Source organism: Squalius cephalus, assembly GCF_949319135.1.
Source record: "Squalius cephalus genome assembly, chromosome: 25".
Taxonomy (NCBI): Eukaryota; Metazoa; Chordata; class Actinopteri; order Cypriniformes; family Leuciscidae; genus Squalius; species Squalius cephalus.
In genome coordinates this window covers 11,642,578-11,658,938 of record NC_137146.1, presented here as the reverse complement: position 1 = coordinate 11,658,938, position 16,361 = coordinate 11,642,578, and the positions used below count along the sequence as shown (strand labels likewise).

Genomic DNA, 16,361 nt, shown 5'->3' with positions numbered 1-16,361 from the left:
TTCAAATTACAGTGAATGGGGCTCAATTTTGGAGGATTTAAAAGCTGAAATAATTTAAGTAAGGAATAATTGATGACAGGTCGTTTAATTGTTAGAAAAACAATGCACACCCGAGGTCACACATTATTTTTTAATAATTCACAGACCGTAGTCATTTATTCCGCTTAAACTACGGTTAACACACCTTTTGTCCTTAAAACGCTCTTGTGTGTAGGACTAATTTCTCATGTATCTAATCCCAAGCTTCCAGTGCTAATTCCAAAAAGTCAATTTAGAGCTAGTAACAGAGCCATTGATAGCAGACTAATGCAGTTATTAGAGAGAAAGAGAGAGAGAGATTAAGCATGTGTAAATTACCTGAGTCTGTGCATCTCTCAACAGTGTTCCGCGTCTCTACTGTAAGTTAATTTGCTCCAAGGACAGTGACGTTATTACCTCGCTAGTGAGAAATGTCATGTAGCTTTTAAGTTGCGAAACTATTTTATTTATAAAATCGCGAGAGCAGCGCTGACAACACGTTTCTGTGCGGGCGGGTGTGTGTCCGTACTGTGTGTGCGTTGGAATGGGAGAGACAGCGGGAGAAAGAGAATACTGTATGTGGGACAACCAATCCATAATAAATAATACATACATAATACATTTTAAAACGTAATTTAGTGGCAAAAAAAAACATGGAAGTAATTTGTCGTTTTTATCCTATTGTTTACTATATTTATTTGCTCGGACAGTGTCGATGTGGGTTTTGGTTCTGTAGGTTGTAAAGACCTTTGAAATAAAGTGTGATATGGCGAAGTGATATGGAACTGTAATGCGGTCAAGACCAGAGAACGTTCGACAACCAATCAAATTCAAGCATTCAACAGCCCTAATAATTCATCATTTTAAAAAGCACTTACAATCATTCTTCCGTTAAAACGTTTGTATTATTTGAGCTGTAGAGCTGTTTAAATCGTACTTTTTACAACCTTTTTGGGAGGTTTAGGCTCTGTGGCATTTGGAGTTGTAAAATAAGTTGTAAAATTAGATATATAACAGAAAGGTTAAAGAAGTCATTTTTTCCCACTAAAATCATGTTAACTCTCATATTGTTCATATCTTGTGGCTATACTACTGAAACAGTATTTTAATGTTTATGGATTGGCTCCATTCACAGTGCCAGACCGTAACCCAGATTTTTGCTTCTTTTTTTTTAAAGGGTGGACAAGTGGGAATAACTTTTTTGTGGTAATCAGCATTATGCCACAAATGCTGTCAATTGTAAAATGTATAATTATTTTATTTACTATGGTGTAGTATAGTTGTGCAAATAAAGTGGGATATTTATCATAGTATGAAGGGTGAAATTCTGTGTGAATACAATTGCGTCACTGGCCGTAAACTGATAGTCATGCCTTGGCAGTTAGACAACTCCTTTTTGGCAGCACAGTTTACTTGCTTTTAAAACCACAGTACTTCCCCTCTGTCACAGAAGTTTAACGGTCAAACACAAGCATACAAAGCGGTGTGGACAGCTGTGCTACGTATATTTGACTGATAAGATCACAGCTGCTAGTGAAGGGGATGGAGCGCCCAGCTGTTCAGGGCTAAACGACTCACTAATTAGACACAGCAATCATGGCACTTATCTAAGAACTAAGAGGAAACGGGGAATAAGATTGTGGAAAAAGCTTGAGCTTGTAATAGAGCACACATATTAGATATAATGTGTGACATAGTGGCGTTTGTGATAAGTTTGAGTGTGTATGGTGTATTTCCTTAAAAAGAGCTGATTTTTTTATTATTTGAAAGTGCATGTTTTCGAAAGTGAAACTTGAACGACATCATTTGAATGGGACTGGAGTGAAGAAAGCTGAGATAGAGGCCATCCAAGGTCCACAGTTTCTGAAGATGTGAAGTCTAACAAAAGTGAGAGAAAAAACAAGTGTTGGGAAAGTTGATTAATTACTCTGCTTTTGTCAGGGACATCCCCGACACAGCCACAGTCACTGAGAAGAAACGGAAAACCCACGATGATGGTAAACAAAACTTTGTACTTTCCTGAAATGACAAGTTTCAGCAGCTTTGTGTTTAGTGAACACGGTTAACTTATATTTATTTTACATTTTATATAGAATTTATTTTAATTCAAACAAAACTTATTTTAATTCAAACATATTTTCTTTCATGAATATGTTTTGAATGTTAGTATTAACTGAATTTAATCTGGGTGGGGGGAATTGTCATTGACCCATATGCAAAACTAGAGAGGGAGGGAGAGAGAGAGAGAGAGGAGGGCATCTAATCGGATTATGGAGGCAGAGTTTTGTAGCGCACGCGTCTATTTCTCCTCTTATCTTCGGCGGGAATGTCCGGCGTTTCCACTCTCAATGCTGTTTTTTGGGAACATCACACTACCTGAAAAGTTTCTCCTGGGAAGAAATTGCGACATTCTGAAGATTGTTTCACTTTACATGGAACTGCAAATATTTATGATTGGGACTTTTCGGTTTCCACACGAGCTTCTGCTCGTCTCCGGGTGTTAATGAGGAACACTACATTGACATTTCGCGTTATAGAGACATCAAGTTATTAAAATGAGCTGATAAAACTACGTTAAGTTATTTTTATATGGACACTAATTGCATTTATAATCTATATGAGTGGGGCAAAATGACGTCGCAGATACTTAAAAGAAGATTCGAACCTCAGTTTGGAGATTAAACGGGTTTTTTTTTAATAGCATTTTTGCTCATTTGGTATCTATGACTTTAACGTACCTAAATGCAGACGAAGGAGACCAGGAGTTTGATCCGCATGACTTGAGGATTTTATCATTTAGGGGTTAAATGGTTCTGATAACGGACAACAGGGATGGCGGAGGATCATCTCCCAGAAAAGTTAAACCACTTAAACATGCTAAAAGCGCCCAGAACTGTCCCACTATAGTGGAGGAATCACCTGATCGCGCGGGTGATGAGGATTATGATGATGAATATCTCGGCTCGTGCGAGTTGGATGGGACCGATGAGGACTTCGAGGAATTGGGGGATTTCTCACAACTGCCGGATGACAGGAGTATCGTCTCAGATGACTCCTTTTATCCACCAGACGATGACTTTGCGGACTCCGAGAGAACCCCTTCCCCGGAGAGCCCAGCACCGCTGTCCTTTTTTCAAGCGTGTTGCAAAAACAACGCGCTCATAGTGAAACTCATGATTAGACAAGGTGTTACGGAGGAGGACGTTAGGGAGACGGACCAAAACAAAAGAGTAAGTAATTTATGAACATCACACTTTACAGTACACTTATTATAAGCTACATATCACATGCTACAGTTAAATGTGAAGTGTTTAACATCGATAAGAGTCGTGAACAAATCGTTATATTGAGTCGGTGTTTTCAATGAACTGAACCGTTCATAAAGTTGGTATGAACGATTCGTTTGAGAATCAGGGGGTGTGAGAATCAGTCAGAGAAAGTAACTTTAGATCTTTTCGAATAGGTCCTTCTAGGTCTATTTTGGGTTAAATGGATAATTCAACCCAAAATAAAAGTAAAAGAGTGAATGATGATGACATAACTTTCATTTTATGGGTGAACTATCCCTTTAACAACTCACTGGTCACCGGGTTGCTGCTGTCTCGTTCGAACCATAGGGTTCGAATCGATTCCTAATGAGCGAGACTCGTATGGAGTCAAACGAGCATTTGACTGATATGACGAAAGGTAAATTACTTTAGTCAGAAATGCTACAGATCTTTTTTTACGAATGTTTAAATACCTTTTTAAGTAGACCATTAAAAAAAAACAAGATGTTGTTTCATAGTTGAAATGGGAGCTTAATTATGTATAAGTTTGTGGTAAAAAAATTAGCAAATTTAGCAAAGGCAGAGCACATTGTTTATTTGCTGTCTCGGGGCTCTACCTTCTCCCAAAACTCGAATTAGCATTTTTATAACATTCAAGATACGCATTTAAAGTAGCCTACTTAATTCTTACCTGTTTAATTGTGATTGTCACAATAACTTATATTAAGGCTAATTCGCACTGCCCTAACAACTGCCTGACACACTGATCCAACAAAACCCAACACTTTTTATAACGTTTCTCTAAAAATATGTCTTCAAATGTCAGAAAGTCAGTTAGACAATCAATTCTACAAGAACATCAAACACAAAGTTTAAGGTTTGATTCTGGCAGACTGCTGGGCCCTCTGAGGCATGTGTTTTGGGATAGTTACATTGTATAAAAGCCAAATGCGAAACAGTTGTATGAGTGCAAAGTGTTTTAAGAGTAATGCACAAATAATTTGCAGGCCTTGAGGGTTTAATAATGGAGTTGCACTGTCCCAAGAACAAGCCTCTTGCATTTTCTCTTTCTAGCACAATCCTTGGTCATTCCTCGCAAAAATTAGTCCCTGAGTGACATCAACCTCCCAGAGCTTGAGGCCTCGACAGTTCAGAATGTATCACGTTACAACTTAAAAGCTTGGATTTTAGGGAATGTGTCTAAAAAACGTGAAATCAATACACTCCATAAAGAGAAGCTGATATGATGTCATGGCTAATGCAGTCCTGATAGCCTAACACACAGAGCTCTATAGGAGAATGACTGTAGAATGCTTTTGAGGAACCTCAAGAGCTCCACTTCACACAGGCGCTTCTCTTATCTCGTCTCTCATCACTCATACAGGACAGTTCAGAGAAACAGGCACAGGATTTCCCCACTAATAGTTCCAGCATGTGCTCTGTTCGTCTGAGACATCTCTGCATGGTGCAATGCTGTAAATGAGGTTATTAGTCAGTGTCCCTTCATAGGCCGAATGACATGGCAAAAAAACAACAACACACAAAACATGTTGACACAGTAGTGGCCAAAAGCGATGTTTGGAGGGGGAACATTTCTTTTTAATGACCCCACAAGTTCCATTAAACCATAAAACAAAAAAAATACACTCACCTAAAAGATTATTAGGAACACCTGTTCAATTTCTCATTAATGCAATTATCTAATCAACCAATCACATGGCAGTTGCTTCAATGCATTTAGGGGTGTGGTCCTGGTCAAGACAATCTCCTGAACTCCAAACTGAATGTCAGAATGAGAAAGAAAGGTGGTTTAAGCAATTTTGAGCGTGGCATGGTTGTTGGTGCCAGACGGGCCGGTCTGAGTATTTCACAATCTGCTCAGTTACTGGGATTTTCACGCACAATCATTTCTAGGGTTTACAAAGAATGGTGTGAAAAGGGAAAAACATCCAGTATGTGGCAGTCCTGTGGGCGAAAATGCCTTGTTGATGCTAGAGGTCAGAGGAGAATGGGCCGACTGATTCAAGCTGATAGAAGAGCAACTTTGACTGAAATAACCACTCGTTACAACCAAGGTATGCAGCATTTGTGAAGCCACAACACGCACAACCTTGAGGCGGATGGGCTACAACAGCAGAAGACCCCACCGGGTACCACTCATCTCCACTACAAATAGGAAAAAGAGGCTACAATTTGCACGAGCTCACCAAAATTGGACAGTTGAAGTCTGGAAAAATGTTGCCTTGTCTGATGAGTCTCGATTTCTGTTGAGACATTCAGATGGTAGAGTCAGAATTTGGCGTAAACAGAATGAGAACATGGATCCATCATGCCTTGTTACTACTGTGCAGGCTGGTGGTGGTGGTGTAATGGTGTGGGGGATGTTTTCTTGGCACACTTTAGGCCCCTTAGTGCCAATTGGGCATCGTTTAAATGCCACGGCCTACCTGAGCATTGTTTCTGACCATGTCCATCCCTTTATGACCACCATGTACCCATCCTCTGATGGCTACTTCCAGCAGGATAATGCACCATGTCACAAAGCTCGAATCATTTCAAATTGGTTTCTTGAACATGACAATGAGTTCACTGTACTAAAATGCCCCCCACAGTCACCAGATCTCAACCCAATAGAGCATCTTTGGGATGTGGTGGAACGGGAGCTTCGTGCCCTGGATGTGCATCCCACAAATCTCCATCAACTGCAAGATGCTATCCTATCAATATGGGCCAACATTTCTAAAGAATGCTTTCAGCACCTTGTTGAATCAATGTCATGTAGAATTAAGGCAGTTCTGAAGGTGAAAGGGGGTCAAACACAGTATTAGTATGGTGTTCCTAATAATCCTTTTGGTGAGTGTATATATAGACAGTATCTCACAAAAATGAGTACACTCACTTTTGTTGCCAGCTATTTTGACAATAATGGCTGTATGTTGAATTATTTTCAGAGGACAGTAAATATATACTGCTAACATTGACTACTCTAAAATATATCCAAGTTTCATTTCTATAGTATTGTCCCTTGAGAAGATATACTAAAATATTTGCTGAAATGTGAGGGGTGTACTCACTTTCGTGAGATACTGTATATATAAACTTGGCAAAAATGGCAAATTGCTACAGGTTTTATTTCTATGAAAAAAAGAAAAGCACACACAAAATCTCACAGGAAAAATCATACAGTGACTACAACTTAATCAGTTATTAATATTTTGTTATTGCATGTGTTGATAATTTCTTTGTATGACAGCCTGGCCAAAACTTAAGTCTGCACAATTTGGCATGATTCATTGCGTTATCACAAATAAAACAATTGACTCCAAGCACAACTATGCAATATGCTTACAAAATATATATATATATTTTTTTATAATATCTTAATAAAGGGTCAAGATGTCAATTTTCCTACAACGGACATTATTTGCAGACCAGAGGTACCACAGTATAACATGCTATGTCTTTTAATGTCATTATATCGCTAAGCTTACATTACGAAGCATCTGAAAAATATCTAAGCAGTGCTGCTGATTTAAAGGCCCCTTTTGAGTGAACTTAATATCATTACAGGATGCATAACATCTGTATTTTCCATTATATACACATGACCCTTAACATCCTGTTTACCATACAATTAATATTGCTAGGAGTTCAGTGAACTTGTTCTTGCAAATCTGTGGCTGGGCTGGATTGCATTTGTTGGAAGAAAAATAGTATAACACTCTTAAACTACACCACCAAATATAACAGGCCTAGCGGTGAAGTAAATTTAGTCAGTTTAACTGACAACTCTCTAGCAGATTCAAGGCATTTCATTCACACACTGCTGTGCAGGTAGTGCTTTCCAGTTGAGGAGAGGAATACATCAGAATCACTTTGAGCTCAGCACTGATGTAATATCAAGTCATTGATGGAACATCTGTGGATAGATGTTACCCACTGACCTGTTTTCTGGGACTGCAATGATTCACAGCCAGACTGACATGATATTATCAAATCCAGGCCAGCATGCTCACACTTTTTTAGGACAGCTTCTGTTTCAATGTGGTTTGTCCTGTTATATACTACTGTTCATCCTAAAAACATTGTCACTTTTAATGAAACTTCAAATGAATAAGTAATCTAATGTTCATAACAAAACACTTTAATACTTAATATAGTGCATAGTACAATAAAGTATTGAGATTATACAGCATTTCACACAAACAATTATGATACCCACAAATACATACACAATTATTTTATTAGAAGTATCATAGACGCCGTATTTTGACTTCTTTGTCAAAGCTGAACTGGAGGACAAATCCTGTAACTCCTCTTTCATTCAAAGGCTCACAAGGCTAATCCTTTCTATTTTAAGAATCAACCAGGCCACAGATTACCCCCAGCACATGTCTACATTTGTATTAATACCAAGCTGAGTATTTGATATGAAGTTGCAGACTAAGAGAAATGGGTTGTGTCCTGAATTAAATTTTAACGTTTTAATAAATCCGCCTATGAATTTTGTTGAGAGTGCAACTGTATTGCTTGGTGACAGTGATACAAAACATATAAAAAAGTGAAAATGCACTTATTACCTTACAGGAACATTGAAAATTGAAAATATTTACTCACCCTCATGTCATTCCACACTTGAACGCTGTTTTTTTTATTTTATTTTTTTTACATGAAACACTAAAGGAGACATTTTACACTTCTCTTTTACCATACAACAGCATTTTATCAAGTCTGTCAAGCTCCAAAAAGCATAAAAAAGCACAATAAATATAGTCCATACAATTAATGTGCTAATTACAAGACTTCCCATATAATCATTTTGTGCAGTAGCAGCTTCTGACTGTAAATTAGGCTACGGTAGGGCAGATTTTGGGTCTTAGCTCTGGTTTGATGAACATTTGTCTAATCGCTGACACACTTTTGCCAGAGGTGTAACTTCCTTGCATTATTCAGCCTGAGAGAGGCGATCTAATGTTGATTGCCAGGCTTTAAAGGGATAGTTCACCCAAAAATGACAATTCTGTCATTAATCACTCACCCTCATGTCGTTCCAAACCCGTAAGACCTTCGTTCATCTTCGGAACACAAATGAAGATATTTTTGATGAAATCAGTTTCTGAAAAATTTCTAACAAAATCTGAAAAATATTTGTTGCAGAATTCGAAACACTTTAACAATTTATTATTGATTTAGTTTATATAAAGGTCTGTTTTGGATTAATATTTTGGTGGTGATTCACTTACAGACGAGCCACGGTTGCTTTTGTTTAATGATTGGACTGAAATTTAAGTCGTTATTCTCTGAAAGTCATTCATTTCAGTGAGCTGTTAAAGGGAAAGTTCACCCAGACATGAAAATTATGTATCATTTACTCACCCTTTGTGACCCTCATGTCAATCCAAATCTGTATGACTTTCTTTCTTCTGTGTAACACAAAAGAAGATATTTTGAGAAACGCCCATGTTTTTTTTTTTTTTTTTTTTGTCCATACAATGGAAGTCAACATTCTTCAAAATATCTTCTTTTGAGTTCCACAGAAGAAAGTAAGTCATGTTATGTTGTGACTGGATCATGGAGACAGTGAGTTGAACTCAAGAATCTCAAAAGAAAGATTTGTTCACAAATTAACAAGTATTTCTCAGACATAGTTGAAATGAGCTATCGTCGTACTATTTTTACATGATAGGCACAGTTATTCAAACATTAGCAAGATTTATATTATTATTACAAAAAAAGTCTGTGGACCCAAAAGAAGTTCTGCTCTCTGCTTTAAAGGAGAAGCGTGTTGTTTCCATGGCTCTAGTGGCACCAAATGGAACTGAAAAAGGTCATCCGACTATTTTATGAGTACTGTGAATTCGGACATACTTCTTTCATCACATACTGTTTTCCGCCTATACTATATAGTATGAAAGTATGCGATTTCGGATGCAGCTTGGGTCTCATTCACTAACTCTGCATACGCACAAATTTGTAACTTTCACACTAAAATTTATTCTAAATTTATGATCAACTGCAACAACATGCAAAAAAAACTTATTCTGGGTGTCCTGTTGATATCAAAGGTGTTTATTGTTTGAACTATTTTTAAGGTTCTTTTAGAGAGCACAATACAGTATGTTTGTCGAGAGTGGCAAAAGGCCATAAAGGAAAGATTGTGGGCATGCAGGTTGCCTGTAGAATACTCCAAATTCATTAACATTAGAACGAGGTTAAGAACAAACTGTGTTGTGAATTAGGTGGAAATATTTAGTGAGAAGTTTTCATGTGCATATCAATATAAACAATCCATACAATTATTAGTAAATGAGACCCAATGACTATTTCTAAACAGGTTTTTTCCTGAACGGTCCTGCCCCAAATTCACATCATTGGTTGTGTCAATGTAGCTTGGGATTCTCAAACAGAGCAATGTTTTGATAAGTGGCACAGAGCCACAGCATTTGCACTTTTCAAGGGAATTAACCCACTGATGGCTCACTCACAGTTGTCTTTGTATATTAAACTGGAAACATCAAGATAAATCACTGTAAACACATAAACACACTTTCATCAGCATCTGACGTGCAGTAACTGGAAGCATTTCGGCCTTATTGTCATAGCCTTGTAAAATGAGCTTGTCCAGGGTTTATTTTTAGTCAGCAGCCTCCAGCTGTGTTTCAGTGTGATGAGAGGCTGCTGACACTTCCCTCCACACTGCTACTGTTTACACTTAAATAGGACAGACTGACTGTGAAGAGTGAAACAGGCATGCTAAAGGTCTTCAGTAAAAACCCCAAACATCTGCTTTACACTGTGAAATCACAATGCAATTCTGCACATTTTCAGGTTTGAAGCTGCTACTTTAGGCCAGATTAGAATTCAAAATTCACACGGCCAACTCTGCAATAGAGCCGTGACTACCATTAGCTTTTTTCATTGATGTGCAAACCAAAATCTTGGTTAACAGTTGTTATCCTGGATTATTATTATTATTATTATTTTCAGTTATAACTGATAAGGCTGGGTCGACAATATCAATTAATCGATTTTAGTCAATCTTCAACCAACATCAATCCTTAAATCTCAATATCTATATTTTAGTTCATCAACTTGGATGTTTAAGTCATTTCAACTTAAAACTTAAAAAAAAATTAGTTGAATCTAGTATAACTTAAAAAAAGTTGAAAATTTCTTGCAATGTAAAAACTAGTGCTGTCAATCGATTAAAAATGTATCTAGATTAATCACTTTTTTTTTCAAATATATTTTATAATGTAATCATTTCACAGTTAATCTCCAAATTAATGTAGAGACAACATGAAGACAGTACATTTTAAATACTTGTTTAATGGCATCTATTTATGAATGAAGGCCAGTATCACTGATACTAATACAGCTGCTGATGTCTCGATGAAAATGACCCCCCCCCCCCCCCCCCATTTTAAACATTAATTTATAGTCAATCAACATTACAGTGTAATTGAAAGCTATCCATTTTTTAACATTTCCAAAAATATAACAACTAAATTAAAAGTTGTTATATTTTTTTGAAATGTAAAAAAATTGATAGCTTTCAAATGAATTAAAACAATCCTCACATAAACACAAAATAAAATATCTCCGTTTGGAGTGGACTTTGAGCTTTGTAACCTTTCAGATCTTTTTTATACTCAATCAGCAACATTACGCACTAATTAAAGGTGAAAAAGTAAAAAAAAGCATAATATGACCCTTTAAGAAAAATTTACGAACTGTCACTGTGCCTGATATATATCCAAATCCAAATCGGAATCGAATCGAATTAAAAGCTTCAGAATTGGATTCTAATTGAATCGTGAAATCTGTGTCAATACCCAGCCCTTTTATTGAGACTGTTTTCCTCAAATGTATCAACTACTAGTAAAAGTTTCCCGGCCAGGGAAGAAACTTCTTCACAGTACTGTCTCATGTGTGTGTTGAATCTACAGACTGGACTAATAGTGGCGTGCTACCAAGGGTACGTGGATGTTGTGATTGCTCTTGCCCAGTGTCCTCACCTGGATGTGAACTGGCAGGACAATGAGGGAAATACAGCCCTCATCACAGCTGCCCAGGCAGGTAAGAACCATCTGACAGCCTTCAATCCAATCCTGACATATTTACATTTATATTGCCTTCATAAAGTTTAAGCAACTAGTTTCTCAACATTCAAAGTAAATGGAGTGTGAAAACTTTAAAACACTACTATAACTGAACTGTCGAGTGCCCTAGGAAGATTATCTATTCAACAGTTGACTGCATTTCCATAATTCACCTGAACAATTGCAGGTCACATCACAATCTCGAACTACCTTCTCAACTACTTTCCCGGGCTTGACATCGAGAAGAGGAACTGCCACGGTTTCACGGCTCTGATGAAAGCTGCGATCCAGGGTCGAGTGGAATGTGTCAAAGCCCTGATGCTGGCAGGTACTCGAGCCTCAGATCACTGTGCAAAAGAACTGCCAGGAAACACTGCAATATAAAGCAGCTGTTACATGATTAGCTACAAGACAAGGATACAATACAGCCATAATCATACCACAGATTTAATATTTTGTCATTTACTCTATCTTTTGCCATTCTGAATCAATATACTGCTATTTTTTGTGTGTGAAAAAACCCCCCCAAATTGTTATGCAGCTCTTGCACCACGCAAACTAAAATCACAATATGACTTTATACTGTGTATACATATATGCTTTAATTTAGGCTATTGTTGCTTGTTACGCTTTCTTACTATTGCTATACTTTCCTTTTTCTAAAATGATTTTATATACTGCATTTTTTCTTTCTTGCTATGCTTTCTTTTTTAAAGAAAAATGAATTTGGTAACACTTTACAATAAGGTCTCATTTGTTAACATTAGTTAATGCATTTGCTAACATGAACTAACAATTAGCAATACATTTGTTACAGTATTTATTCATCTTTGTTAATATTGGTTAAAAAAATCCAGATGTTCATTTGTTCACAGTGCATTAACAAATGTTAACAGATACAACATTTGATTTTATGCACTATGAAGTGCAGTTCATTCTAAGTTCATGTTAACTAATGAAACCTTATTATAGTGTTACCTTGATTTTTTTACCTGTGAAGCTACATTTTATGTATAAAATTAGCCATCTATAAATAATATTTATTACAAAAAATTATTATTATTAGCATTATTATTTTTTATTCCCTGAAAAGTGTGCCCTTTCTGAAGATCATCAATAATGACAAATGGCTTAAAAACACTGTAATATTTTATATATATATATATAAATATGTATATATATATGATCAATAATATATATTGATATACATATGTTTTTACATTGCTTTAACTCATCAAAATAAGTTAAGCAATTTACATTTTTTTTTTACATAAGTTATACAAGATTCAGCTCATTTTTTAAGTTGAAATGACTTAAACATCCAAGTTTAAGGTACTTATTTAAGGCAGCAACTTTTTTACAGTGTGCAGTAATGTAGTGCACAAGCCATATGCACCACTTTTTTGGTGGATTTTATTTTTTATAAACTCTCGTTACATGGCAATTCTTTCTTCAAAAATGTATACTTTTATTCATGGTAAATAATAACCACATAAGTTTAGAGCAACATGGCTGAAAACGAAATGTTATTTTGTAGAATATTGTAAATGTGCCTTTACTCATATAACATTAGCACATTTACTTTTTTCATCAGGGGCTGATCTGAATGCCAGGGACAACGGGAGGAAGTTCACAGCGCGAGAGTGGGCCATCTTCACAAGCCGCTACGAGACTCTCTTTGCCATGATGCGGCTGATGCGTCAGCCGTGTGCGGACCAGTTCTGTGACGCCTATCGGCCAGAGTGGCCCCTTCTGCCCGCACTGGTGGCCAAAGCACAGACATCCAAAGGATGCATTCGGAGAATTTCAGACACAATACGTGACTTCTTTGACATCAGTAACGTCACGGAGGCTTCAGAGGACGGGGTTCTGGATCACATGGTGCGCATGACAACAGCACTGGGGAGTCCGTTCATCGCAACGGCGTGTCGAACGGTGTGTCCAGACAGCCCGCCCTGCGTGGGAAAACGACGTTACTCCGTTCAGGAGATCCTGAAGAAACAACGCATCGCACAGCTGAAAGGTCTGGGACCCGAGCGCGTCGAGAACTACAAACGTCTTTTCCAGAACTCCCGCGTCCTGCTGGTGCCCAAACCCAAAGATCGCCGTGCGAGTCTGCAGGCCCAATCGGACATCTCTTCGTCCTCTCTGGTCATCCGCAGGACCAGTCTGCTCCCCTTACACATGCTGAGGAGGAGCAGCGTCAGACCAGGTATGGTGGTGCCCAAGCTGAGGATTAGCAAGGCTCCTACGCCAACCTACGTGCCAGAGAAAGTGAGGCGGAAAAGCAGCTTTATAGACGACCAGTTCCTTCAGATCCCCAAGTGGAGATATAAAGAACTTAAAGAGGAGAGAAAGAAAGCAGAGGAGGCGGAAAGGAAAAGACTGGAGGCCATAACGAAAAGACAGCTCTCTACTGGCAAAAGGAAATAAGTGTGCGCAAACTCAACATTTGATACTTGAAATTCAGTCCTGATATTGGATGGAAATTTATTTGACTATTTATTGTTATGGTAAATGCTTCTAAACTATTTTTTACCCTCTTCAAAATGGGGGTAAAGTGCTCAGCTCCTTTAATATTTTTGCAGGTTTGTGAGCAACAGGAAGCTAGCCAAACCAGATCAGCTAATATGGGTACACTACTAAAACAAGACGCTACTGTATGTTTACATCCTTAAAATAGGACTGTTTGACTTTTAGAGTTGTGCAAATGCTAGCATTGGCTTAGATTTAACAGCATTTAATCATCATGAATGTATTTAACAAACATACATTTTTAATACCTCATTTTTGAAAGTATTTTTCTAAACATTATAGGTATTTTGGCAGTAGCCACACCTGTATTTGCACACATTTCAGAGACAAATGCTCTACAGACAATCGCCAGCAAGTAATGAAAGACGGAGTAGTGTAGTATCATCAATCAGCATCTTGTTTGATATTTTCTATACATGTATTTTACTACTAACTATTTATACTACTAAAGCACTCTAAGTTCATTACTTCAATGACTATTTTCTGAAACTATAATTGTTCAACAAAAAGCATGTAATATCTTTTACAAAATGGTATTTGCTACTAAATGGGGAGAGTAAGGTAAGATGTGTCGGCCCCATAAATTCGCACACTAAATGACTGACCTTTGCATTTAGCTTACACAACTGGCCTGTGATGAAGAGATGCACTTAAAAAAAGGCTAAACAGATCTATATGGCAGGTAAAATGAATGTTTAAAAATATACATCATATAAATTACTGTTAAAAAATTTGGCGCCACATTTTTCTTTTTAAAAGAAACAAATTTTTATTCACATATTAAATTGATCAAAAGTGATAGTAAAAGAAGTTTAATAATGTTATAAGTTTTGTATTTATATTCTTTTTTAATCTTCTATTCATCATAGAATCCTGAAAAAAAATGTAACAGTTTACACAAAAATGTTGGACAACCTTTTAAACACTGATAATAATAGGAAATGTGACAGTGAAGAATGGAATAATGGCTTTAATCACAATAATAAATTACATTTTAAAATATATTAGAAAACAGTTATTTTAATTTTCACTATATTACTGTATCTTTGATCAAATAAATGCAGCATAGGTGAGCATTAGACTTTTTTTTTTTTATTTGACTAAACTTACCTAAACTTTTTTAACAGTAGTGTATCTTGGCAAACTAGTAGTTTAAAAAAATCAAGTAAATTATTTAGCTAAAGATTAGCCATGAATTATTAAATTGAAAGATTTTTTTCCTAAAAAGATAGCTTTGGGGTAAGTTGTGCCAGAGGTTCAACTAATAGTGATACCCTTAAATGCAGAAAATACCGTTACTATAACTTAAAAATCTGAAAATTATTAAATATTCAGAATATTTCATATTATCCCAGCTATTATGAAAATGCAAATAATGTGCAGCAAAATGCAAAGGCAGATATTTCTCCCTTATTTGTGTTATTTAATTAAAAATGCAAATTATTCCCCAATTTGACCATGACATGACACACCTTACCCCTAACATGGGCAATGTTTTTGGGTGGGGATTTAAAAAAAAAAGGCCCTTTCAAACAATTTCGGTTTATAGGATCCATCCTGAAAGTAAAAAGTGGCACAGCTTACCCCGCTCTTCTTCAGAGCTAGGAACAGTAAAACCAAATTCAAACATATTACAACAAATCTCAGGTATGAAAGGTTCTGTATGCAGAATAACTTTTTTTTTTTTTTAAATGAAAGTATATGGAGTGATATCTGTTTGAAATGTCTTCTCACTGACCGTCACGTCATCTCTACAGCACCACTGTGCCTCGGACTACACAAAATACACAGACGCGCTCCTCACATTTTATATGGAAGAGCTGACGTTATGTCACGGTGCCGTTTACACTATTCTAGGTTCTACTAAATAAACCAAAAGTGATGACCAGCAATACTTGGAATAAGAGTGTCACTGTAACTTTGGAATAAAACACTGCTTTGTAATACTAAAGTGTGCCATCATTTTGTTGAACTTTAAGCATGTGTAAAGGTGAAGCACAGACCTTATTAAGCTATTGAGGTCACCGGTATGAGCTGATAGATGCTGAGGTACTTATCTATCTGCAAGGTCAGCACTTGCCCAGGACAACATGAAGAACAATGAAGCACCCTCTGCTGGAGAACCGAAGCACTGACGTGCGATCTGCAGCGGGACTGATAGCCTATCAAAGACAAATACCCTGAGAGGACCTGAATGTCAGATAGACCCCAGGGTTTGGGTCACTCTGAACTGGCTTCAAAGCCACAGCTCAATTTTCAGATAGCACGCTATGGAAAAGTACAACCTTGACCTGAAACGTGACATTTCGTAAGGGTTTAGCTGCCACTCAAGCTTTCGAGTTTCACCTTGAGGTTTGGCCAGCTGGTGTGCTAATGGCATGTACCGCAGAAGTCTTGCTGTTTCGGGCCCAGAACACACCGTGGGATCAACCCGTAG

The 16,361-nt window shown here is 37.1% G+C and overlaps 1 protein-coding gene across 1 annotated transcript; it reads left to right on the top strand.

Moving 5' to 3' along the window:
• Positions 1 to 2,264: 2,264 nt before the first annotated feature.
• On the top strand, positions 2,265 to 15,610 carry ankrd33ba (ankyrin repeat domain 33ba). The gene is made up of 4 exons (XM_079863293.1): positions 2,265 to 3,248; positions 11,237 to 11,366; positions 11,577 to 11,717; positions 12,984 to 15,610. Exons 1-4 carry the CDS (start codon positions 2,826 to 2,828, stop codon positions 13,820 to 13,822), a joined length of 1,533 nt encoding a protein of 510 aa, XP_079719419.1. The 5' UTR covers positions 2,265 to 2,825; the 3' UTR covers positions 13,823 to 15,610.
• Positions 15,611 to 16,361: the final 751 nt, after the last annotated feature.